This window comes from Arvicanthis niloticus, chromosome 10, assembly GCF_011762505.2.
Source record: "Arvicanthis niloticus isolate mArvNil1 chromosome 10, mArvNil1.pat.X, whole genome shotgun sequence".
NCBI lineage: Eukaryota > Metazoa > Chordata > Mammalia > Rodentia > Muridae > Arvicanthis > Arvicanthis niloticus.
In genome coordinates, this window is record NC_047667.1 from 53,824,179 (window position 1) to 53,851,500 (window position 27,322).

A 27,322-nucleotide genomic window follows, 5' to 3' on the forward strand; every position below is an offset into this window, starting at 1 on the left:
TTTAGGTACGAGGCTGACGCCAGATAAGTTTTTATTATATTTAAAAAATGGTGGAACTGGAGATAAGGGTAAGTCGTTCAAGGTGAGTGAGAGTTGAAAGGCCTCCTATTCCTCAGTGGCAGGATTTGGACCCATGGCCTAAGCCAGGTCTAATCCAGCCGAGATGCTGGAAAGCAGAGCACACAGTTGTGCCCATCAAGGCAAAGAGGGCAAGAGAGCTCACAGCTCCTCGGTACCGCTTGCTAGGGTCTGAAAAACAAGACAGCAGAAGTTACCAGAACATGCACAAGCCATTCTGCTCTAGCATCTGAGGTGGTATATTCAACTGTCTGTTCTTGGGAGGTTGACCAACTCTAGCCTAGGGTCACTGGTATGCTAGAAGCCATGTGCAAAGTAATTCTACAATGGCATTGCCTAGTCCATGGAGAGCTCTGTAAGTAACTCAACTCTGTCTTCGGCCTACTGGGAGCGTTTGCCTCCGGAGTGACGCATAGCCTTTTCCTCTCTGCTGGCCATTTACCCCAGCGGTGGTCAGGTTCTGCCAGTGTAGCACCTTGGTTTGATTCCTGGTAGCTCTGGTTAGCCCCTTAATATTTCTAAGGCTGTCTCTCCTCATCTGTAAAACAGGCTGTTAGCTGTATGTGGAATTGCTGTGAGCTTGCATAGCGTACGTAAAGTTCCCAGACAAGCAACTGGCACTTGGAAAATGCTCAAAGGTCTGTTACCTTCTAAGGGTAGTAAGAAGAAAAAGAACAGACCTTCCATATTAATTATTAAGCCACTACCTCACTTTAAGTTTTATATTTTATGAATATGGGTATTTTGTCTGCATATGAGCCTGTACAACACCTGTATGGATCCCCTAGAGCTGAAGTTATATACTGTTGTGAACTGTTGCTATGTGGGTCCTGGGAACCAAACCTGGATCCTCCAGAAGAGCTGTCAATCATCTGAACAGTCAAGCCATCTCTCTGGCTCTATCTCTTCTTCCACTTTTAAATCCCAACCAAGAGTTAAAATACAGAAATACTATTTAAAATTTGGCTGGGTGGTGATTCTTTTTTGTTTTGTTTTTTTCGAGACAGGTTTTTTTTTTTTGTGTGTGTGTAGTCCTGGCTGTCCTGGAACTCACTCTGTAGACCAGGCTGCCCTCGAAATCAGAATGGGCGGTGATTCCTGAGGTAGAGGCTGGCATATCTCTATGAGTTCGAGGACAGCCTGGTCTATGGAGTGAGTTCCAGGGCAGCCAGGGCTACAGAGAAAAACCATGTCTCAAATAAAATAAAATAAAATAAAAAATAAAAAAGAAATAAAATTTGTTTTAGGGGCAGAAAAGATGGCTCAGCGGTTAGGCACACTTGCTGTTCTTGCAGAGGACCAGAATTTAGTCATCAGCACCCATGTTAGGTAGCTTGCAACCATCTGTAAATGCAGCTCCAGGGGAGTAACACCTTCTGTCTGCCCTCTGTGGGCCCATGCACACAAGTACACAATACATGTTAAAGAAAATAAATCTAAAATGTTACTTCCTTGGCGGATGTCAACATGTACTTACCTCCTGTGTAGTAGCCATATGCATAAAGAACTCGCCCAATAATCCAGGCCAGGCCCAGGCCAGAAGCTATGCGCTAAGATAAAAGGACAGTTCAGTGTTTGCATCGAAGAAACAGAATTAAAGCCTGCAGCTGACTACACTTGTGTTGGCCAATGGTAATTTCATGTATTTGGTAAGGTATTTCTCACAGAGTTAGGAAACACTGGGGTTTCAGTCAGGAAAGTTGAAGACCTGTAGTTGTCTACAGTGGCATGCTCAAACTTCGAGGTGAGTCCTAGCTTTCCTTAGCTGGAAGGAACTTCCTGCTCAGGGCAATTGGGAGAACTGATTCTGAGCTCAGGTCAAGGGCAGGCAGGCCTCAGGGTTCCAGGGTGAGTCAGAAGAGGAAACTGATATCTGAAATGGGACCCTGGGTCCCACACTGACTGAACAGCTGCTGGGCTGCACTGTCTGCAGTGACAATGCCTGGATACAGCCAGTGCTGCAGCCTGCACACAGTAGGGGTGGAGCTCGATGAGAAAAGGTGAGAAAAATGTGTAGCAAACCTCTGGATTTGTGTACTCAGAGGGAAAAGGGTGACACACCCGTCCCTTTGTTTCATCCTGAGTAACCCCACTGGCCGGACAGAGTAAGAGGGAACAAAGGTTGGGGGTAGGGTGATCACGTGACCTTCCCAAGTCCTTTCCAATCTGGCAGTGCTATGGGTGGTGCTGGCTGCTAAGAGAGAATTCTGCTTGAATTGACTCTGGATGAGAAGTATCCATGGGAGGATGAAGTTCAGCGATCGACAAAGCCCCAGTTACTCTCTGTTTAAGCTTAGTCTCCGCCAGGCCGTTCTTCTATAGTGCTGTGTAATTACTAGCAATTCTGGGACAATGTTTTGGGGCTGTCTTTAGTGTACTGGTGACCACCTGTCCCGTTCACTGCCATAACCTCAGGTGACTAATGACTCCATGCCTTCTCGATGGCAGGTGCTACAGACCTACAGTTCCTTCTTCCTCACCTCTTATGAGTTTGCTTAACTGTCACCTCAGTAAAAGCCCTGAGCCCTGGCCACACTACTCATAATCTCTGAGCCCCATGTGCCTGTCCCGCCTCCCAACAGTTTGCTACTGGGTACTCACCACTATCTAACATACCAAATAATTTACTTATGACCCCAATTAAAGGAAAGGCTGAATAATCCAGGCGTCTGCCTGTTTTGTTCATACAAGACAAGTGAGGAAAGTAAAATCCAGCCCCTGTGGATACAAACCTTTCAGAAATAGACTAGGGTTCAAAGTTCCATGCTCTGTGGCTTAGTGAAAGTTAAACAGTGTCTAACAGGCTTTTCCTCAGTCTGAAAAAACTAGATGAAATACTGTCTCCTTTAATGCAAACCTCATAATAAGTCAGTAAATAAAATCCTTTTAAATATGTGCTGGTTGACACCAAGGCTCCTCATTCAGTGTTCCTTTCCTTCTCCCTGTGCCCAGGATAGCTCAGGAAACCACGTCTAAATGGATGAACAGCCCCAGAAGAAACTTACCGGGTGGTAAACACCTCCCACGGTTAGGAAAAACAGGAAGGGAGGGTACACCTCCAACCTGGAATGGACAGAAAGTAACTTTGAAAAACTGTTCTCAAGCCTGGTGGTGGTGGCTTAAGCGTTTAATCCCTATACCTAGGGAGGTAGAGGCAGGTGGATCTCTGTGGGTTTGAGGTCAGCCTGGTCTACAGAGTGAGTTCCAGGACAGGCAAAGCTATGTAGAGAAACCCTGTCTTGAAAAACAACAACAACAACAACAACAACAACAACAACAACAACAACAGCGCCCCCTCTCTTCCTCCCCCCAAAAACCCAACAAAAAGAGTTTCCTCCTGGATGTCTGTCTGTTCAGAACTTTAAGGACTATAAGGAACTCTACCTTCTTGCTGGAAGGTTAGAAGCTCAAGTACAAACACTGAACGGAGATGTCTGCTTTCCAGGACCCACCTACTTTTGCTCTAGTTGAGAGTAAAAGAACTTCACATCCAATAAACTCATGAGGAAGGTCTGAGATTGGAAAAGGTCTCCTAATGGAAGCACAGTCTGAATGTCCCACAGGCCCATGCATTCAGATGCCTGTCTCCACTTAGTGGCATTGTTTGTGGAGGTTGTGGGATCTGTTTAGATTGGGGCCTGACTGGCAGGTATAGGCCCCTAAGGGTGGGCTTTGAGGGACACAGCTCAGCAGAGGACTCTGTTTCCTGTCTGCCTTTGTGACCAGCTGCAAGTCTGTCCTCACCAATACGAGTCTGGTCATTATACCTGACATCATGGACTACTTTCTTTTAATCATGAGTCAAGATAAATCTTTCCTCTACTTAGTTTTCTGTCAGGTGCGTGTGTGTGTGCGTGTGTGTGTGTGTGTGTGTGTGTGTGTGTGTGTGTGAATGAATGCAATTAGTTAGATGGGACCTGCAAACACTGCAGCGGGTTAAAGACATTGTGATGGCTGCTAATTGTCAACCAGCATCTGGACTCACCTGGAGGACGGGCATGCCCAAGGAAGATTATTCGGATTGTGTTTGTTAACTGAAGTAGAAAGAACTGCCCACCATGGATGGCACCAATCCCTGGCTGGGACGTGAACTGTGTAAGGCAAAGGAGCCAAGCAGCAGCAGGCCTTTACCACTCTCTGCTTCTTGACTGGATGCCATGGAACCACTTGTCGCCTGCTTCAGGCTCCTGTCACCTCGAGTTTTCTACCCTGAGTTCCCCACTATGATACACTGGCCCTTGAACTGTGAGCCAGAAGAAGCCTTTCTCTCTTAGGTCATTTTATCACAGTCACAGGAAAAGACATTTCTGAAAAGATTAGTTAGAAGTTGTTTTGGTTTTCAAGACAGGGTTTTTTTTTTTTTTTTTTTTTTTTGTATAGCCCTGGCTGTCCTGGAACTCACTCTGTAGACCAGGCTGGCCTCAAACTCACAGAGATATATGCCTGCCTCTGCCTCCTGAATGCTAGGATTTAAGGTGTGTACCACCACAGCTTGGCTATGAACTTTTTCCTAAAAATACTAAAAATACTTAGTTTTATTCAAAATTCAAATCTGTTCACATGGTAACTTAAGTTTATTTTTATTTGTGTATATGAGCGAACATATGTGTGTGTACCAACGCCCTGGCTCACATGTGTAAGTTACACTTGGTTCTTTCTTCTTGCCATGTGGGCCCCAGGGATCAAATTTTGATGATCAGGTTTGGCAAAAAAAAACCCTTAATTTTCTGAGCCATCTTGCCCCCACACCCCTCAATGTTTTAATGATACTTTTAAAAACAAGGTACCCATGATTGTCATGCTATCACTGGGAAAATTCAGAGACTGGGGGCTGAAGTGATGGACATCTTTGCCGTCTGTCAGCATGACACTCACGTGTTCTGGTGGGCTCGCTGAATGCAGTTGAACATATGCCCATTCTCAGGATCTGTGCTGTACATGACAGGGTACTGTGGAAGCAAAAGCCAAGCAGAGCATAAGTGTTGAGAATTAACTAACATGGAAACAGAGACATCCCAAAGCACCTTCTACCATCCCCCTGATGGAAGAGCGCCTGGCTGCCACTCTGAAGTCTCTATAGTGATGACGTTTTCAGTTCTCAGCAGCAGGTTTGGCGTTGCTAACCGTATAAGGTAGTGAGAACCTGTGACTATGTTGTGGTTACAAAAGAGACAGGAGTGGCTTCTGCCCAGCCAGTGTTTCTCATTGATGTCATAAATCAATGGTGGACTGTAGATGATCACAGAGACACCATAGAGAAATGGATGATTCCCAAGAGTCACCACACACCACATCCCTTTAAGATCTCTTTTAACAGGGAACAGATAATTGAGTGAGTGAGACTTTTATTGCAAGTGTCCATTAGAATAAAAAGAGAGGCAGCCAGATATGAACACTTGAAAAGAACTTCCACCGAGGGAGTCTAATTACAAGATGCTAAACGCAAGCAGACATCTAATTGCTCACCAGGGAGAACTTTAGAAGTTCTCCTTCTAGTTCAGCCAGAACTAAAGGAAGTATTTAACAGACTTCCTTTCTGCAGCTACTGGCTAAACTCAGGTTAAGCTCAGCATCGCCTCTATTTAGGAATCAGGAAAATCAACTTAAGACATCCTTTTAAAACTGGCAAACTAGGAAGCAATACTGCTGTTTCACCCTTTTTAGAAAACAGCAGTGTCCCTGGCAAATGGCTCTAGACAAAAATGGACTTTTAATCCCAGTAGGTCTGGTCTTTCCACAGAGGAGCCAAAGTCTAACAAAGTGCAAACTACATTCCAGCCTCTTAGGAACAAAATCCTAATGGGCATTGTCCAAAATCTGCCACCACCTGCCACCACCAACAACTCAGCTCTCTCTCCAGGACTGAAAACAAGCCTTGTATAAGCTGGTGGCCTCGGGAAGCCCACAGAGGCACCTGTTCGTGAGCCTACTTACCTCTACCTTGTACTTCTTGCGGGCTTTACCCACGTTGATGGCTAGGTGGAGCACCATCACAAAGCTGGCAGCACCAGTGAGAAGCACAAAACCATATTCCTTAGAGAGGACAGCCATCTTGGCTCTGTGGAAGAAGGTAGAACACAGTGGGAAACTAACCTCATGCTGTGGGTATCGTGCAGCCTAAGGTACACAGTGCCTCATGACCAGCAGATGCACACAGATCAATCACAAAGACATTTCAGGGCTGGGAAGACAGCTCAGTAAACTGTAAACAGGTAAACAGGTAAACTGTTTGCTGCACAAACAGGAGGACCTGACTCTGGATCCTTAGCCCCTACTGTGCTGGGGTGTGTTGGGGATAAAGACAAGTGGATTCTTGGAGCTCACTAGCTGGCCAGCTTTAATAAAATGGTGAGCTTTGGACTTATCGACAGAACATGCCTCAAAAAAGAAGGTAGAGATTGAGAGAGGTAAAAAAAAAACCCTCAGAGTTAACCTCTGGCCTCCGTATGAGCATGTGCAGGTTAAGAGCACCTGCACACACACAAGTGCACACACATGCATGTATCACACATACACATATATCACACGTGCACATACCATATATACATGTCTATGACACACATACACTCTGCCAAATTTAAAAAGGAGAAAGATGTTTCTAAGAGGTCATTGGAAATACTACTGTGTATTAGACAACAGAGTTAAAAATTACTCCAGTCTGCAGTATGGTCTCAGGGAAGTATCAAATCATACATGTCCTTTCTTCCTTCCCTCTTCCTTCCTTCACCTTGTTTCCTTCCTCCATCCTTTCCTTTCAGTTTTGAGAACAGCTTTTACTTCCTTATTTCTTATTTATCTTGTGTGTGCACACACCCACACCCATGCACATATAGCCGCATGCACATGAAGGTGACAGAACAATCTGTAGGAGTCTCTTCTCTCCTACCACCATGTGGACCCCGGGAGCTGGACTCCAGTCATGAACCTTGGCAGCTGGCACCTTTACCCACTGAGTCATCTTATGGCTACTTAATTGAAGGTTTTGAGACAGAGCTTCTCTGGGTAGTCTAAGTTGGCATAATGTGTGTGTGTGTGTGTGTGTGTGTGTGTGTATGTATGTATGTATGTATGTATACTCAATATAGAATCCAGAGGAGCCTTAAGATCACAGCAACCATTCTGCCTCAGCCTCCCAAGTATTGAGATTACAAGTGTGTGCTACTATAACTAGCTGTATATTCTCTTTGGTTCAACATCCATTTACAACACTTCACCTGCATCATTGCAGTGGTCATTGTACTTTGTAATGGCCACTAAAATTTGCATTGGGAAGAATTTAACATGATACACTTTAACAAAGTAGCATCTGCAACAGTGGCTTCTGGAGAGGATGACTGCGAGGTCAGGACCTTGTCACCACCCTTCCACCTTGATCCTGGCCACATGCTGGGACAGTTCTAGAAGCTACTGTGGAGAAGCTCTGACATCAAAGCACGGCCCCTGAGCCAATGGTGTGGACAAGACACACAGTCTGGCAGGCTTCCGAGAACCCAGGCTGCCCATCAAATCATCACAAGCCCCGCAAAGAGTTCTGACGTCTGCAACTTATTTTGGAATGCATAAAGAGTTGGGAATACAAGCTGAACAAACGTTAACTGCAGATTGGGGTGGTAGCTATGTGGTTTCAAGATACAATTCTTTTCATTTTTTTCTGACCACACAGGAGAAACAGCTTTGAGAAAAAGCTAATCCTGGCTCATCTTGCAGTGTTCAGCATTCAAGCTCCTGTCTCAAGGCAAAGACTTAGGCTGGGCACCAGAGAGAACAAAACTTAGCAGGTGGAAGAGGCTTTAAGCATCTCAGAGCTCACTGAGCTGTCCACTAACCTCTGTGAGCTAAGGGTTCAGAGCAGGCTGACAGAAAGGGCAGCTACTGAAGTGACTGACTACCATATGCAAGACTGTCCCACGCCAGGAGCTCCTGTGTGACCTCATGCTGGTTGTAAAAGCACATACTGATAGGCAAATGCTTAAGAGGATGAGGTTGGAAGATCAGAAGTTCAAGGCTGACATGTACTTTGCCTTTAAGGGCTGGAGAGATAGCTTCATTGGTAAAATGCTTGCTGAGCAACTATGAGGACCTGAGTTCAATCCCTAGCACCCACGCAAAAGAGTCAGGTAAGATGGCACCCACGGTCTTGTATTCCTACTGCTTTGAAGACAGGGAGATTGCAGAAGCTTGCAGGACAGCCAGCATAGCCTGAATGGTGAGCTCTGGGTATCAGTGAGAGACGCTGTCTCAAAAGACAGATGGGTTCCTCCTGAGGAGCAACAACAACCCAGGTTGTCTTACGGTTTCCACATGAATGTGTATGCAAATACACCCACCCCACACATCCACATACCCACTAAAAGAAATAGTCTGTCTCTGATGGGTGTCTAGCTTTCATGTCCCCAACAGCCAGCTCAGGGTGTTGTCCTGCTGCAGAATACTTCTAGTGATCCTTAAAAACAAAAGGACATGATTCCAGTACCCCTACCAGCAGAGGAACACCCAGAGCTCATGTGCCGCACCCAGTGTCTAAGGCCGGAAGTATCATGGGTAGGATTTAACTCCGATTTGTCTGGCTCCCATGGCCTCTTTCAGTCCTGTCTACAGTGGAGCCACAGTTTCTCTCTTGATAGGAAATTTGGAGGGTGAGCAAGTTGCTTGGGTTTTTAAAAAAATATGTTTCTCAGGAGTAGAGAGATGGCTCAGCGGTTGAGAGCACTGGCTGCTACCCCAAGTTTGATTGCCAGCACCCACATGGTGGCTCACAACTCCACTCCCAGGGGAATTCAGTAACTACTTCTATCTAGCTTCCAAGGGCACTACACTCATGTAGCTCACAGACATACATGCAGGCAAAATACCCATGTACATAAAAATAAATACATTAAAAAATACACTTCTCCTGGCTTAGAAAAATATCATTAGGATTCTAAGCCCCTCAGGTCTGTCACCATCCCACCAGGGCACACAGTGATCAATTCTCACCATTTTCCCCCTTTTATGATCTTTTTTTAATCACCCTGCCCTGCTCACTTGTCCTTCAGAGGGACCAAACATACTACAGGCCAGACTGTCTCTATGACTCAGCACAAGGTGTCTCTAGGTGAGAAGCTACACCTGCCCAGCTTCAGAGAAGAAAGCCTGGATATTCTCCAAGTTTCTTCTCCTTCCTTCTCTTCCCAAGTTATAAAGTCAATACATGGGAGAGGCTGTGGTATTAATTATGTAGCAAAAATACAGTGTGAATTCTGAACACCTCTGTGAAAATAGAAAGTGATCAAACCTACTTGCTATCCTTGAAGTTAAAACCACTGGAGCCAAACAGGCCATTGAAAGTGAAGCTGCCTCCAAGGCTGTCAGAGCTACACGTAGGTCAGTTTGTGTGTCTGGAGGCTCAAGCGGATGAGGGCAGAGCTAGGACCAGGTCAGGTTTTAGAATTCATAAAAACACTCTAGTTCGGCAAAACACCAGAATGGGCCTTAGCTGCTGACCCCTGTTTTTCTGATATTTAAGAGCAGCCAGGCGGCAGCCAGGAGAAGCGATCTTTGGGTGGATATCTACTGCATGTGAGAGCCATTTCCAAAGCCACTGTTCTGCAATCTACAACTAGAAAGGAACGTGTCTGCCAGGCTCCTCCTTCAGAGAAGAACTGCAGTCTGCTGGGTGTTCACACCTGGTGAGAGTCCCTCTCCTCAGTTCGTGAAGCCGATGTGACTAGGATGAACCTGGGTCGGGGTAAGCGAGACTCAGCATCAAGAGGTGCTGGTGACCTGTAGGACAACTGGACTTGGCTGGTTCAAGGCTGGATCTGACCTGAAAGTCCTTTTCCTGCACTCCAGCTTTCCTGGTTCCAGAAAAATTCTATTCAAGCTGCAAAGGGCAGGGAGCAATTAAACGGCCCCACCCAGTTGCAATCCCTATGAACCATGACAATAATCAGCCTGGCAGATATGCATAGAGGAGCAGTCAGCGTGACTCATGGCTTGGTGGCAATCAACAGTTATCTAATTGGATTTAAGGCCAATTTGACAGGAAGGTATCATGCCTGGCACTGGAAACCTAGTCAATAATCCAGAGCTAGTAAGATTGCCTTGAAAACCAACATAATTCTTTATACGTACTAACTCATATCCTCCTGCCCACAGGTAAGTGTAGCCACCACCTCTCAGTAAAGGAGCTTCTCCTTACAGAAAACCACAGCTGGACACAATGCAGAGATTGTGGGGATACAGCTGAAACTGATAGATTTATATCTCAGCTCCTGAACCTACGGCTCTGGGGACATGATGGAAAGATTGTTAAGAGCATGTATACCAGCAAGTCTGCAGTGAAACAGTCTCTTCTAGAAATGGCTGCAGGGGCAACATCAGTGGACATGTTTTAATGGAAGGAGGAAATTTCACAGGGTGCCACCTCTAGGCAGAGAACTTCAGGCCACTAATGACAGCTGGAAGTAGCCTCTCCCAGGGATGAGCCCCTTTACTGGTTGCTGAATGCAAAGTGGTCAGCGCTGAAACCATATTCGCACAATAAAAATGCAGTCAGAAGATTGTATTTATATGCATTTGTGCATACACATACATTCACGCATATGCATGTAACAGTAATAAAGCCAAAGAGGCTATCAGCTTGAGGGAGGGAGAGTAGCTAGGAGGGGCCAGAGGGAGGAAAGTGGGGGTTGGGAAGATGATGTGATTCCATTTCCATTGAGGGGGGAGCCTGGTGAAATGGTTCAGCAGAAAAGGCAGAGAATTAACTAAAGGTGGGGAAGGGTTATCGGATATTAGCATGGGCGGTTTGTAGAGGGAAGGGTTATCGGATGTTAGCATGGGCGGTTTGTAGAGACCGTGTGATCCTCTATTACGGAGAGTCCTCTTCTCCCTGTAGGGGCTCTTTTAGGAGCCTTGAACACTTGTGAACAGATATAGGGACAAAGCCTGGAATGCTGCCTTTCAGAAAGGTGAAAGAGCCCTTCTGACAAGTCCACATACCCCTTCCAATGAGGAGTCCTATTCTGTATGCCTAATCTGCACTCAGAGGAGACAATGAGAGCAGCCTCTGACTCTCTGTGGTTTGGCATTCCTCGTGGCTAGGACTACTCATGGTATTTGCAGGTGCTTACAGAGTACGTAACAGCAGCTCTGGTGGCTTTCACAACTGCCCACCATCTGCCCCACCACACACACACACACACACACACACACACACACACACACACACACACACACATGCAAAGAGACTCATCACCTTATATAGTAACCGGTAATGCTCACCTACGCTATTTAATTCTGCTTTTCTTCCCTCCAAAGCATCTGCTGAAACCATGGAAGAAATGGGATGACAAATTACATAGGAAAGAAGAATCTAGAACACAGAGGTCTGCATTACAGTTGCTAACAACTTAGATCCAAGGAGTAAAAAACGATCCTTAGCCTTTAAGGATCGGATCGGCTTAATTCAGTCAAGGTTCAAAAATACTTTATCATTGGCTAAGTTCTTATTTTCTGAGACTCTAGGAAAAAGAGATGGATATTCTCAGTCCTTAGAAGGTGGCCTCTAGGTCAGGGTGCATGGAGAAAGGGAAGGTAGCTCAGTTCAGAATCCACACCCAGGCAGCCTCAGCCACACCCTGGGTTGTTAGGAATCCAAAGGCAGCAGATAGCTTACAGGGCCAGGCCTGAGGAGCTGATAACTGATATACAAGTCCCCTATGTTATGAGCACTCATGTGGGCTGGACACATCTTTTGATCACATACCTGCAGCTCTTTTATGGACCCACTGAGATAAGGTTGTTGAGTTTGCGAGCTTTTTCCTGGACTCGGTCTTCATGGTCTGGACACAGCAGCTCTGCAATGAATGCTTGTAACTGTGTTTCCCACAGACCAACTGGCTACCGTAACAGGAACCCAGAGAGCACAAGATACAAGCCTCCCATTTGTGCTTCTTAATAGTCAGGTGCACAAATACAGAAACTCAAATGAGTGTTGCTTCTCAGTCTTCTCCTAGAGGGTGTGTTAAGACACGCCCACTCCCAGAGTTTCTGATTCAGAAGGGCTCCAGTGGGGCCTGTGAATGCAACTTTCAAAAGTTACCAGATGTGTCTAGATTACTGTCCAGAGATCACGTTTTAAAAACTTGGTTAGGGGGCAACAACTGGACAGTTAAAAAAAAAAAAGTAATTGAAAAAAACTTGTTTAGGGGCTGGAGAGATGGGTCAATGATTAAGACAACTGGCTGCTTTTTTAGAGGACGTGGGTTCAATTCCCAGCACCCACATGGCAGCTCACAGCTGTCTATATAACTCCAGAGTCAGGGAATTCAATGCCTTCTTCTGGCTTCCACAGGCACCAAGCACCCATATGGTGTACCGGCACACATGCAGGCGAATGAAATTTTAAAACACTTGTTTTAGGGGGAAAAAGGAAATTTGTAGGTGGTGGTGATGATTGTAGAAGCAAACCCCTGTCTTGGTGATCTATACAATGCTTTCTATTGGATGGTCCTGGAACCCTTCACTGCCTGTGGGCATCTCTAGATCATGGTGGTGGCTGTAGGCTGAGCTGAGGCTAAACCTTTCAGTTACACCAGAGCTGGCACACACCACAGGACCAATTCCATCTTTTCAGGTGTGGCTTAACATGAACTAAACAACTGGGCAGCAATAAGGAACAATCCTTGGCAGAGCTTATGCCCTGAGCAGTACAGCCGCACCTTGCTTCTGTTTCAGGAGCAAAGGGAAAAGATAGCAGCCCAGGGGAGGCTGCAGTTAGACGGAGGCTCTTTGGTTCCACCTTACATTTTCATGGCACCGGGATCCAACCCTACATGTTTGAAGCTAAGCGTATACAAAATACCAGCCTCCTGGGTCTTTAGACTATTTTACACCCAGGATCTGCTATTGAGAATGAATTGTTGCTTCCTTACCAATAGGGATTCTTTGTTTTGTTTTGTTTTTAATCACTGCTGTTATTTTCATCTTGGTGAATGACCCTAGCTAGAACCAATACAATGTTGAATAGAATAGGTAAAAGTGGACATGATTGTCTTGTTCCCGATGCATAGTGGAAGCATTCCATTCTTTACCATTACATATGATGCTATAGGAGGTTTTATAGATGCCCCTGTTGCAGCTATGTTATAAATCTAATTATTTTGATATGTTCAAACCATAGCAACTATATATATATATATATATATATATATATATATATATATATATATATGTACATGTATAGCTAGTTTTTAATGTTTAATAAAGTATCTTTTTTTAAAAAAATTATTTATTTAATGTATATGAGTACACTGTAGATGTCTTCAGACACACCAGAAGAGGGCATCAGATCCCATTACAGGTGGTTGGTTATGAGCCACCATGTGGTTGCTGGGGGTTGAACTGAGGACCTCTGGAAGAGCATTCAGTGCTCTTAACCATTGAGCCATCTCTCTAGCCCTTAATAAAGTATCTTGTAGTCCCCTCCAAAAAAAAAAAAAAAAAAAAAAAAAAAAAAGGCCCAGGTCATGGTGGGTTTCTAGGAGAATGAGGGTACTCTGGTAACCAACCCTTGCAGTCTATAGGGATGGGGTTATAACAACCCTCAAAGCAATGGCTGTACAGTGTAGCTAGTTAGCAGACACCAGCGGACTGTAGGTATGGCACAGACACTATCCATACCCTCAGGCTAAGAGCCATAAAATCTAGGCTTAAAATGTGGTATTGTTGGTTTCACCTCCAGGATTCACTCTGTTCTAGGATAGGAGGCAGCAGCATGGGGCCTTAGGCTCTCTGGCTCAGGTGCTCTCTTTTAGGAATTCTGCTGACAGATTCTCCTGGGAATATCACAATTCTAGTACTACAGTTTTGATCAACCCTGTCTCTGTTTCCTGCTTCCATCACTGCTGGCCTAATATCTCACTGGGGCATAGTTCTTTCAGTTCTGAGAAGGGTTCTGGGCAAGCCTACAGTCAAGTGAACGCATCTGGTGCACCATTCCCTTTCACTGTGTACTCAAGTCCTCTTGGCCGTCCAGTGAAATGCCCGAGAGAACAATCAGCATTGCATAAGTAGAGCAAAAGCCAGGAGTTATGGATATAGGCATTTGTCCCAAAGAATTTATCACTCCTGAGTCACCAAGTTACACAAAACCTTCCTTTGATTTTCCTAATTGACAGATCTCTCTTTGACTTTAAGTAAACAAAACTCAGGCTGGACAAACAGCAACTTCTACTTCAGTTCGTGATGTCGCTCTTTTGCAAAGTTTTAGCTGGTGATTTATGTTAATACAAACAGGAAAGTGACCATGACTAAGTATCTTATCCTTAGCTCAGCAAAGCCACCATTCCCTCCAAGTCTCATAGCAACCCTTACTTGGTTGGCTGTGCTATCAGTCCAATTATTGGCAAGACCCCAATGATTTAATGATGGTGACACAGGGATGGTCATTTAAAGGGTTGGCTTGATCATATAGAATGGAGGTCTCTTCAAGTCCCACATACCAGATGGCTCAGCAAACTCTGGAGGCTCAGTTTACTCACTTAAAGCTTCCCCTAACATCTATCCAGCTCCGATTCAGGCCTTTGGATGTTTCCACAAAGGAGCAGGACTTTCAGTGATAACTGATGGAATTCTGCCCCAGTGCGGTAAGGCTGAAAGGAGGAATCAGAGACAGGGTTGATGGAAACTGGAGTACCAGAACAGTGATGTTCCCTGGAGAGTATGCCAGCAGAATTCCTAGAGGAGACCACTTCTAACTGATTCTCCCAAGCCCAGGAGAAGCCTGGTGGGGAAAGTAGGAAGTTAGGGGAAGCAACACCCAGGTAACTCTATCTCCAGGATGAAGAGCCAGAGAGCCATGGCATTTCTCTGTGTTCATCCCAGAGTTCCATAATGGCAGTTCTAGTTTACTTCTACAACAAACACATCAAAGCTTGTTTGTTAAAATCTTCAAATAAGCACTGCTCAAATCCTCCTGCCTCTGCCTCCTGCCTGCTGTGACTAGGGGTGTAGGGTACCACAGTCAGTCACCACTAACGTAAAGACACTTAAGAAAAGGAATAGATGCTGAATCCATGTAACCCACTGGTGATGCAGGTTCAGTAGTTATTTCTCCAAGACCTGCAGCTAGGAAGCTGGCTGAACAGAAGGGGCCTGATGTATGGACTGCTAGCTTGTTAATTTCAGCGAGGCCAGCTATAGCTGGCAGGACATAGTGGGTCCTTCTCAGGACCTCAGTCTTCAGCCTCACCCATGTACTGGCAGCAGGTCTGGAAATGAGTCATGTTGGGAAGATGGAAGCCTCTCACCTTTAAACACATTCAGCTCTCGAGTTAAGTAGGCATAGCTCAGCCACATTCAGGCCTCAGATGGGTGTTTTAATTCCAACACTGTGGGGAATTGTCCCTACTGAAAACAATTGTTAAATATGTTACTGGGTTGGTGGAGGCTGGGAAGGGACGGACCAAGGAAGCTGGAAGCCAAATGAATGGTGCTGTGGGACAAGCTTGCACTGTTGTGCCGGTCAAGGCCAGGACAGAAAACGACTTCTCTTTCATTCTTCAGAGTTCAGCTTCTATGTGGCAAGACCCTAAGCACACATGCTTGAATGCCAATACTCTTCTTTGGGAAGAAATGGCAATCCTGCACCACAGGAATTCAAGGACATTGGATTTGTTAGACTAACTTCCAGGTTTTCCTGTAGGTATGATGTTAGGTTTCTTAAAGAGACTCTCTATGCTTAAAATTCCATGGGCTGGGATACCCTGACACCTGACTTTGAATCCTTGGGTCACACTAGATAGTCTAGAGCTGAGCCTTCCAGGTCACAGGACTCTAGACACATCTCACATCTTGCTTCCAATGCAACTGCCTTAGATGAAAAAGGAGAGATATCATGGAATACAGACAGAGGAAAGAGACACCAAAACATTTATCAGATGAAGCCAATTTGATAAATTCAGTTCAGGACAAAACATTTTACCCAGAGGAATGCTTCTATGCCTCCCACTCTCTCAAGAGTGACTCTTTCCCCTTTCAGGCTTATTACAAATACCACATAACACCCCATGTTCCGGGCTGCAATGGTTATCAAGATGGAGAACAGAGTTCCGAACCTGCAGAATGCACTCTCAGGGTGTGAGGGTACAGTACACACATGGAGGAGGGGGAAAGACTGGGCTGGAAGCCACGAAGGGTATCATGGTAATGTGTGACAGAGAACACAGGTAAGAAAACAGCAAGTTAGAAGCCTGCAGGCAGGCAGGTCAGTGCTCACATGGCAGAGAAAGGAGGCCAGTGTGACTGAAGGGTAGTTACAGAGCCCAGAGGAAGAGCAGGAAAAAGTCTACTATTTGTAATCTTTATCTAGTATGGATTAAACCCTGTTCTTAGCAATTCAATATTAACTCATTTAAATCCTCACAGCACCTCTACCATGAACTACTACCTCTGCAGGTGAGGGAATTAAGTATTAGAGGGATTAAGTAATGTCCTTCAAAGCACACAGCTACCCCCAGAGTAAAGCCTAGATTCCCACACTCCCTGGCAGTGTACTTCTGGACTCCACACTTTAGGCCTTGATCGCCCATCTCTGAACCAAGCCGAAGAGCAAGTTTGCCAACATCTGACCCTCTTCTGAGCATAAAATATTAATAAGAAACTAGAACTAATAATTAGCTCCAAGCCTGGGCCTGATTACAGACTGTGATGTTTCTAATTGGAAAGAGGGGGAAAAAAATCTTGGAAAAGATCCAGAAAAGAACATTTTCATGTTCCTGTATGGCAGTATGAGGAGAGGAGGTGAATGAAGAACACATCCTCCAGTCTCCCGGCACACAGCTTGGCTGGGCGGTCCTGAAGCTGGCTCTTCATTACTGCGTCGTGATTCCCACAAACCTACACACTAGCTGACATTGCACAGGAGCGTAACGTTACAGGGCAGGGAAGCTATGACTTCCAGAAGAGGAAAAAAGTCTTGAATGAGTCACACTAATACTACTTGGATTTTCCATCATAAGAAATAAAGACAGCTTAGAGTTATAATTCTTAGCAGATGCTAGATCCCTGGGAAGATACTAGTTGTTAACTGAGGGAGCCACCTAGGCTGCTAGCTTCCATCTGGCTTGACCCTCCCATGCTTCTAGGGACTTGGGACTTAGAAGCATGCTTTGGCATAATCATTTGCATTTCTCTCTCTCTCTCTCTCTCTCTCTCTCTCTCTCTCTCTCTCTCTCAAACCTGCCATTCTTTATTTATTACTTATGTGTATATGTTTGTGTCTGAAAAGGCCAGAAATGTATGAATGTATGCTGTGTGTGTGTGTGTGTGTGTTGTGTGTGTGTGTGTGTGTGTGTGTCTGTAAAGGCCAGAAGAAGGTGTCAGATCTCCTGGAGCTAGAGTTACAGGCAGTTGTAAGCTGGTGACGTGGTTACTGAGATGGAACTCTGGTCCTCTGGAAAAGCAGCAAGTGCTCTTAACTGCTGAGACACAGCCCACGTCTCCATTTGTATTTCTTAAGCTGGAGAAATAAAAAGTATTGTTTACTTAAAAAGAGAAAAATCCAGGTGCTGTGCATGGCACATGCTTAGAGTCTCAGTATGTGGGACACGGAGGCAGGTGGATTGAGAATCCGAGGCTTGTGAAGACGCTGTTTCAAAAGAATAACAAAAAAGTGGGCCATCGCACCAAAGTTTTAGAATTCACATTCCGGATGTCGGGCTGATCAGTCTAGAAAGAACTCAAAGTGCGACAAGGGCCCCGTGACTCTCAATTCATCTGGAAAACAATGTGATGTTCTTGCTCCAGTTGCTGCATTTCTTGCCACAGACAGGCGTGTGGACTCTGTGAGAGAGCTAATCTTCCACAGGGAAACCTGACAATAACACCAAGTTTTTTTTCTTATTCCAGAGGACAGTAGACTCGAAAGCAGGATCAGTAACCTCAGCTGCGAGGGCTGAGGAGATGGCTCGGTCAGCAAAACTGCTTGCCAAAAAAGGCATGGGTAGCTGCTTTCAGCTCTCTGCATCCATGAAAAAAAAAAAAAAAAAAAAAAAAAGCCCAGTGGGGCAACCCCAGTGCTCAGCAAGTAGAGAGAGGAGGATCCTGGGCAATTTCAGGCTAGCCAGGCTAGCTGAATTAGTAAGATTCAGTGAGAGTCTCAAAACTGAGGCGGAGAATGACTAAGGAAGACATCTTCGTATGTATGGACATGCACATGTACTTACAGGCATTCATGTGCATGTGTACATCATATATAACACACACACACACACACACTTTAGCTGCAAAAATAACAGCAGCATATTCTAAAGAGATATATTTAAACATAGAGAATGACTAAATCATAGGTTTAGATTTTTAAAATTAAAAAAAAACCTTTAAGTTTAAATCATAGGTTTAAAATCAGCTAAACGTTCAGTCGGTGTTAAATTACTTTTGACAGGTTCATCTGACATCCACTCACTCCTGACTGGTCCAGGGGCTTTTCAGCGTCTCTTTGGATAAACACACTCTGTGCATGTGTGTGTTTTCTGTGTCTCCCTATGAAGGAGTTCATTTTCAGATTGTTTCCTCCAGAACTCTATGAAAGCAGGAAGGAATCTAAGTGAGGGGACCTCTGCCTTTAACAAGGTCTCAATAAATGGCCCAGGCTGGCTTTGAATTACCATGCTCCTGTCCCAGGTGCTCTGGTGCTAGGACCCCCGTTGCAGGCCTCTGCATCCAAGCAAGATTTTGTTCCTTAGTCTGAGGAAGCCCCAGGAGTGCAGTTTCTATGGCTGGCCACACTATCACTGTCATTTTATATATAGTAACACTGGTTAAAGAAAAAAAGAATCACTTGACAAGAGTTTTCTATTTCTGTAACATTGTGTCAGGAAGAAGCTGAGCAGAATGTACTTCCCAGGGTGAAAGCACATGTTTGGATTTCAGATGTTAGTTTTATTTAACTCCTTAGATAAATTTAGCTCCTGTGAGAATAAACATTCTGGATCCCCTGACTCAGACAATATACTCTCATTATTGATACACTGAAATAAAACATGCCTGTAACCCTGACCAATAACCTTGGCTGCTTCCTGGAAAGTGCAGTCTGCAGGTGCCCTACAGATGTCAACCCCCTTCCCTCCGCCCCCCACCCCGCCCCCCAAGCCCTGGCTTCTGCTACAACCTTAAAATCTGCAGCAGACACTGCAAGGCCACACCTAAGCCACCAGCACAGGCAGCAGAGCAGAGTGCACGTTGCTCTCTGGGGTATCTCCTTTCCCTAGTTAAGGGATTCAAGTCCCAACCCGCAGTGTTCCTTTCCTACCCATCTGACCATCTGTCTCTGCTTTTCCTCTACTTCCTTTTCCGCACTCACTTGTACTCTAGGCTACTTGTAAACTGGTGCCTCCCAAGCAAAGAATTAGCAGAAACCACAACCTCGGGAGTGACTCAGTCTGTACTCCCCTCCACCACCCTGCAGGTGCCCCACCCCTGTGGTTCTGGGTCTCCCTGTAGGGACACAAGATAAGAAGGGACACTTGCACACAGGCAAGGAAGAGATGAATGAAGATCCCACCCACCCTTTCCAAGAAGTCTCTTGCTATTAGGACAGAAGTAAGAAAGTGGCCCATGTTCAGGTATCAATGCAAATATTTCTACTAAGCGAGAAGAAAACAAACGCAATTCCCTCTGAGACCCTCCCGAAGGATCCTAGCAACAAGACACCCATAGCAGGAGCGAAGCTTGCACGCCATGCACGCCACTTATGAAACCTGTGTTAGGTCAGGTCCGAATGACCAGTTCCCACTTCAGAGCTCGGGGCTCCTTTCTCTGTACTACAGCTGCAGTGAGTAAGGTCAGGTGGTCTCCGGAAGGCCGAAAGAAGGAGCCCCGGGTCTTTACACAACTGGCGTTAAGGAAGCGCGGGGGGGGGGGGGGCAATAAAGAACTGAGGATGAGCTGACCTTGAGAATCTCCCTGAGTTAGAGATAGCCTGGTAGGGGCCTCCCCAAGAAGCTCCTAAGCTATACCATCAGAGGGAGCATGCAGGGCGGGCAGAGGGCCAAGTGGGTAGAAATGCAGAGCTCAAATCGACCGATAAGGAAGGGAGGTTGGAGAGAGACCCTAATTCCGTTCCAAGTGGTTGAGATACCGGTTGTACGTGTGAAGGCATTCAGGTACCTCAGCGAAGCTAAAGCTCCTGCAGTTCGCAGGTGCCAACACTTACCCGGCTCACCTTGCAGCGACTAACGCAGACCTGAGCAGCGCAGCACTGCCTGGGTGCGGCTCTAGTTGTCCCGTAGGACCCGCCCTACTTCGCCCTGGGCAGCGCGCGGCCACGCCCCCGGGACCGCCCCCGGGACCGCCTCTGGCTTTGGCGGTTCTCGCTGTCTCTTAAGCGTGATTGCATTTTCTCCCTGTTCCGGATAGTCCGCATATTTACTTTTCCGGCTCCCCAGTCTATATATTTGCTCTCCTCCACAAGTATCTTTTTCGTGACTGCAGTCCTAAATTGGTCCTAGAGATTTGTTCTGCTTGGTTGGAGCTGAAGGAACAGTAACGGGTTAGTAATTCGCCCCATCAGGCCACCGTAACTCATCTCGCTGCGCGTGCGCAGAAAATAGTAGTTTTTTGGAGAGCGTAAGGTGGGCGGGGGAGCAAGGCGCGTGTCTCACCTTTGTTCTCACCTGGGGAGGGGGCATTTGAGACTATGGGAGCTCCCTTAGCCAACACGGTTGGCACGTACCGCAGCTCTGCCCACACTGTGCACCGCACCCATTCTCGCTTCCCCAAGCCCCACAGGCGGGCTCCTGTGGTTTGACTCGCTCAGGTGTTTCTCCCCGGACCCCGCAGCCCTAACAAAGAGCACAGGCGAACCCTCTTGTGCCACCTCGCGGCGGCCTCCAGGAGAGCCTTGGATAGGACCTACTGAGCAGAGGTAGACCTTGACTGCTAATTTCTGTAAGTTCTGCTTTAAAACCGTCGCAGAAAGCACCGAAGTTACTTTTTTTCCCTCCGCGTCTCTGAGAATCTAGGTCAGACAGTGCATACCTTTTAAAGACCCTCCCCTCCCTCCTTCCTCACAAACACAAGGGAATATGTTTATTCTGTAGCCAAATATGAGTGACCATGGTGGAGGACACAAATCCAGGTTGCCCAAATACCATGTTCCAACTGGTATTTTATGAACTTCTAGTAACAGAACGAAGGAAAGTCATAAATCAAGTTCCCTTTCATGTATGTCGGGGGGGGGGGGGTCATCATTATAGCAAAGCCTGGGTGTGTGTGTGCAGATTATAGCAAAGCCTGGAGTAAGGCCTCTGCTACTATCTGATGACGTTCTTTGTCTTGAGTTCGTGGAGACTAGTGGCAGATGTGCACTGTCTGAAATGATTTGAGTGATAGGTACAAGATATCTGTTCAAATACATCAATAACTAGTAAGGATATTAAAGCCAGCTTGCTTTGCTGAAAGTTTCCACCACTCCCCCACAGTCACTGAAATTTTAATGAGTACAGTTTTAAAGATTTTTCAGATCTTTACCACAGCTTACATATCCTTTCTTTCTTCCACCTGTCTTTCTCCCCTGTAGCTCAGGATTGCCTCAAACTCATATTGCCATGTAGCCCAGACTGGTCTTGAACTCCTGATTCTCCTTCCTTCTCCTCCCAACAGTTGGCATTATAGGTGTGCACTAGTGAGCCCAGCCTCTAGAATCTCTTCTTTGGGAGAATTTGCACTCCTAAGAAAGGGTGCTTGGGAGTGTAACAATCCCAAGCCAGAAAAGACTAGAATAAAAAAGGGGGCTCAGGCTTGGCTTTCATTTTCCTGGCTTGTCATGCCTACACATCCAGAAGTACATTGAAGGCTCATGAGATCTTTACTCTGGCTACCTCATCAGTTTCTAGTTGTTCTTATGCTTACTCCTTAAGTACAAGAAGGGTTTCTACTTCAGGTTTCCTGGTGAGTTGGGTTTAAAGGACTTGCTGAACATCTAGGAAGCCAATAGGAAAACCTATCTCTGTATTATTGAGGGGCCTCGTTCTCCTCTTGCTTCTGGTCAGTATAAGAAAAGGCAGCCTAGGTGGTAGAATGGATGATCAGAAAGTCAGGATAATTATGGTGGCTGCGTTCACAGACATTTCTGTCTGACCCTAGATGAGAATTGATCATGTAGGACCTTATTTTCAAAATTGTACAAGGCCAAGGGAAGAGTCGAATGCTTTTTATCCTAGTTCTTGGGAGACAGAGGCAGATGGATCTTTGTGAGTTTGAAGCCAGCCTGGTCTGTATAGGGATATTAGAACAGCCAGAACTTCCTAGTGAGTAACTGTCTCAAACAGTCACACACACACACACACACACACACACACACACACACACACACACACACCAAACCCAACCAACCAATCAGAAACCAAAAAACCCAACCAGACATCAATAAAACAACCAACCAAGTCAACCAAAACCTTACAAAAGCAATATTTGTCTTTTGTAGAAGCCTTGGGAAATACAGTTAGACACCCCCCCCCCAATTATACATGTGCATGTGCACACTCCAGGAAGGATAGTAGTGTGGACACTATCTTCTGTTCATTTTGTAAATTGCAATCCATTTTGCCTTCATCACCTGCAGTTCATTCTTTAACATTATTTGGTGATGATTGTGTACCATTTTATGCAAATCTTTCGTTGGAGGTAGCTTGTTTTGAGTATTTCTATTATAATGTACAACTTTGTCAGTAAATCTGTATGTGTATTTATTTGACTAAACTTCTTTAAAGGGAATTTTCTAGGTCAGAGAATACATACTTATTTAAATCTCCTGATACCTGTAAACAGTGGGCATTTCTGGAAAAGAGTGAGCATTTTCTCTTGTACTGGGTATTGGATATATTTGCCTCTATTTCTGAGTTGGAGTGAGACTGTTACCTTGAGGCTGTTGTGAAGACCAAATGGAGCTATGCACAAGAACCTTGTGTGCTTTTCCTCAGGTTCATGTATTTGTAGGCTCCAGTAAAACAACAGGAATGTGACGGGCAGCACTTGGCCCAGAAGCTACTGTGTCCTGCTTCACTCACCATTCATTCCTTCTCCACTTAGGATCTGGCTTCTGATTCCAAACCTCCTTTCAGGCGGCTCTCTAAAGGGCCACCATTCGCCTTGTAAACTCCCCACACATCTCAAGCATAGCTTTTTCCTGAGTTGTCTTCAACTCTCTGTTTCTTAAAATGTGTTCTGGATTCTCCAGAGTCAATCAGTCAGTCTGTCTGTCTGTCTGTCTGTCTGTCTGTCTGTCTGTCTGTCTCGTTGACTCTCCCTTGATGACTCATTTGCTCCGTTGACAGTTTTGGTTGTAGAGTCCACATTTTCTTCAGTGGAGGTAGAACTTATTAGTATTGAAGTTACAGAGCCAGTTCTCCCCTCCCTGAGCTTCATGGGAGTGTGAACATGTGTCTTTGGCTCTGAAAGTCAGGTGCTTGCTCCTAGGATTCTGATCCTTAAGAAAATCAAGTGACCTGGTTAGTTTTTATTATCAGCTCGACACAACCTTCAGTTAGCTGGAAAGAGGGAACGTCAACTGAAGAATTGCCCCATTCAACTTGGTCTGAGCCAAATCTTTGAGAGACAGTCTTCATTGATGATTGCTATGGGAGGGCCCAGCCCACTGTGGGCAGCGCCATCCTTAGGCAGGAGCGCCTAGTCTGGATAAGAAAGGTAGAGAAACATGAGCCAGGGAGTTTCTCAATGGTTTCTGCCCCGATTTCTTTAATGATGGACTATGACAGAAAAGCATAAGCTTTGGTCATGATTTTCATCATAACAACAGAAAAAAAAAAAAAACCCAACACAAAGAACAATGTAAAGACATTTGGAGGGCTTGTTCACTGTGATAGCAGCAGCGGAGGAACCAGATAGTTTTTACTCTTAATAATGACTGCTGCTGCCATATGCTCTACTAACACAGCTGCCACCAGACACTTCCTCCAAGACTAAAATTGTCATTGTCACCAAACCATCTCCATAAACCACCACCGAAGTTTCCAGAGCCACTTTGATCTCTTTGTGTAGATGGAGGTGCTTCTACAGACTACATATTAGTACCAAATATTTTAATATTTCTATGGCTGGGGAGAACCATACCTTTGTGGTTAGATAAGAATTGGAATTGCCAGGAAATACACCTAGGAGAACCTGGGTCTCTATTTTTCATATACCGTTTCCAGTTAAAAGAATCACAGCTCTTTGGGAAGCTGCTAATATTCACCAGGGTAACCATGAAAAATCTATTAAAAGTAAGATACGGTGGGGACATATTTCAGTTGGCAGAGTCTAGCATTCATGAAGTCCTGGGTTTGATCCCCAGCACAACATAATACCAGGAGTGGTGGCACATGTACACACTTGGGATGTGGAAGAAGGAAGATCAGAAGTTTAAGGTCATTTTTGGCTTGAGTTTAGGGTCAGCCTGGATCACGTGAAATCTATCTTCAAAAAATCGTATGGTGGTACATGCCTGTAGTTTGAGTGGCTGAAGTAGAAGAATCATGAGTTCAAGGCCATCCTGAACTTCATTGTGTGATTCTCAAAAAAAAAAAAAAAAAAAAAAAAAAAAAGGCAAAAATGAAGATGTGTGAACTTAATGCTCAGTAGAAATAGCAAGGCTGAGGTTATAGCTCACACTGTGCTTAGCGTGTGTTAGAGCATTAGCTCAGTCCTTCATGGGCCTGATGGAGTTCTGAATGAAAAGGCAGACTGTGAGCCCATACTGATAATGATGCACACACACATATGTATATATGTATGTATTATGTATGTACATATGATATATAGTTCTTTATAATAGTTGTATCACTTTCCTATATATTTAAAATTATTTCAAAATAAAATATTGAAAACTTCTATCCTTATTCTGTTTCTTCGGACTCTATTGCTTATAAATTCAATGATACGATGCTTTTTATATATTTCATTATGTTTCTGTTGTTGCCCTGCCCAACTACTTCTTTTTAAAGTGAAAGAGATAAGACTTTCATTTTTTAAAGACCCTCCATCAAAAATTCTTATTAAGACAGAAACCAGCTCCAAGGCAAAAACATAAGAAGAAAGTTGGCCTTCCTGTTCTGCTTGTCATTTAAAATGTCTTTAAAGTAATGTTTCTAAGTTTGAAAAATCTGTTTATTGATTCATATTTGGGGAGCTGGAGAGATGCTTCAGTGATTAAGAGCATTTGTTACTCTTTCAGAAGACCTGGGTTCTGTTTCCAGCACCCACATCATGGCTTATAACCTGCAACTCCAGGTGCACATACTGTAAACACAGGCACACACACATGCACATTGGATGGATGATGAATAAATGAATAAGTGAATAAGTGAATAAATGATTATATGATTATAGATACATGTCTGTTCAAACCCAAATAAACTTTTGTATATCCAAAAACTTCTGGGGGCAGGAGAGTTGGCTCAATGGTTAAGAGCACTGGCAGCTCATTCAGAGGTCCTGAGTTCAATTCCCAGCAAGCACATGGTGGCTCACAACTATATATAACTCTAGTCCCAGAGGATCTGACTCTCTCTTCTGGTCCCTGTGGGCACTATATGCATGCAGTATACTCCCCCCCCCCCCACTGGCAAGGTACCTGTACACATAATTGTAGTATAACTATAGGTCTTTACACTCTATACATCAGCATCTCTGGGGCATCCTTCCTTGTCAGCATTCAGGGCCATCTCATTCTTTGAGGGTGTGTTTCAATTCAGGGTATAGAGATACTTATCCACTGTTTAAACAGTTTGTAGTGGACAATTAAGCTGGTTCCATTTCCTCCTCTTATTATGAAAAAGGCCGTGGTGAGCCTCCTTGAACTCAGAGACATATCTTGGAACATTTTGCTAGTTTATACTCAGGGCAGATTTCTACCAGCTGGGGTTCTGTATTGGAAGCATTTGCCATTTTTTTTTTCTCAAAAGAAAAAGTCCATAATTAGCACCTTTGTGGTAGTTTGTGGTGGCATACAAGAATAGCTGTTCCCTGCTGGGCCTCACAGATTTGGGGCTGCTGAGCTGGATAGCTCCAGAGAAGCTGTGTGTCTGCACAGGCTGGTGGCTCCCTGCTCTGCCCTGCCTGCCTGCCGCTCTCACAGAAGAAAACGTACTCCTTCATCTTGATGCTCACCTCTTAGTGCCATGTGGAATATTATTGCCCATTCACATTTCTGGTTTTTTAACTGCTGCATATTCATTGATTTTTTTTTCTATTAGGACTTATTCCTGTATAAAACTGTAAATTGAGGATCGTAGATATTTGCTTTTTTGTATTGCAAATATCTTTCCTCAGGTTGTCGAAGAATTTTAGGCTTTATTTCCTTTTTTATTTTTGGTTTAGTTTTATTTTGTTTTTCAAAATAGGGTTTCCCAGTGTAGTCGTGGCTGTCTGGATCTCTCTCTGTAGACCAGGCTGGCTTCAGACTCACCAAGATCTGCCTGTCTCTGCTTCCCAAGTGCTGGGATTAAAGCTGTGCACCATCACTGCCCAGCTATTTACTTATTTTTGGACAAGGAGAAAGTTATATATTTGTTTTAGTTAGAATTTTACTGGTATGAACAGACACCACGACCAAGGCACATCTTATAAAGGACATTTAATTGGGGCTGGCTTACAGGTACAGAGGTTCAGTCCATTATCATTAAGGTGGGAACATGGCAGCATCCAGGCAGGCATGGTATAGGAGGAGCTGAGAGTTCTACATCTTCATCTGAAGGCTGCCAAGACTGGCTTCCAGGCAGCTAGAAGTAAGGTCTTAAAGCCCACACCCACAGTAACACACCTACTCCAACAAGGCCACACCTCCCAATAGTGCCACTTCCTGGGCCAAGCATATACAAACCATCACAATATTCAATGTGGTTACATTTGTCACACTTCTGCCATATAATTTACTGGCTTGGAATTTCCCCTGGAAATGCCCTTTCTATTCCAGGGTCATTCGCACCTGACTTTCCCCCAATAGCCTGTCTGTGAGTCTGTTGAAAATAACATGTTTTTCATAAATTATGATGCCATCTGCATTCTCAGTATTCTTTCACTGATATCAACTTCCAGAGACTGTTTTAGAATTTGTATCCCTCATGCTTTAGAAAGCAAACTGTTATGCACTGGTGATGTCACTCCTCTAAGGACACAGTACTTACCTAGTGAACATTTGGATTGGCCAACAGTAAGCAGAGAGTGCCAGCACCAACACCTTCACATCATTTTGTTTTGTTTG

General features: G+C 44.9%; 1 protein-coding gene and 1 long non-coding RNA gene across 5 annotated transcripts in view; one reads left to right on the top strand and one right to left on the bottom strand.

Annotated features, from left to right (window-relative positions):
* Mgst3 (microsomal glutathione S-transferase 3) lies at nt 1-20,414 on the bottom strand. 4 transcript variants are annotated; one of them, XM_076941548.1, is made up of 7 exons: nt 20,276-20,340; nt 11,344-11,385; nt 6,013-6,136; nt 4,954-5,027; nt 3,084-3,141; nt 1,556-1,628; nt 1-249 (listed from the first exon to the last, which is right to left on the bottom strand). In XM_076941548.1, the coding sequence occupies exons 3-7, from the start codon at nt 6,127-6,129 to the stop codon at nt 113-115; spliced, it is 459 nt and encodes a 152-aa protein (XP_076797663.1). In that variant the 5' UTR covers nt 6,130-6,136; nt 11,344-11,385; nt 20,276-20,340; the 3' UTR covers nt 1-112. The 4 variants fall into 4 exon arrangements, with proteins under 4 accessions (XP_076797663.1, XP_034368971.1, XP_034368972.1 ...); XM_034513080.2 differs by lacking the exon at nt 11,344-11,385 and having other exon boundaries at nt 20,276-20,414; XM_034513081.2 differs by lacking the exon at nt 11,344-11,385 and having other exon boundaries at nt 20,285-20,358.
* Nucleotides 20,415-20,482: 68 nt separating this feature from the next.
* Nucleotides 20,483-27,322, top strand: part of LOC143443722 (uncharacterized) — a 35,582-nt gene continuing 28,742 nt past the window's right edge. Inside the window, exon 1 of the long non-coding RNA XR_013112939.1 lies at nt 20,483-21,009. This is a non-coding gene — a long non-coding RNA (uncharacterized LOC143443722). The remainder of the gene's footprint in view (nt 21,010-27,322) is intronic.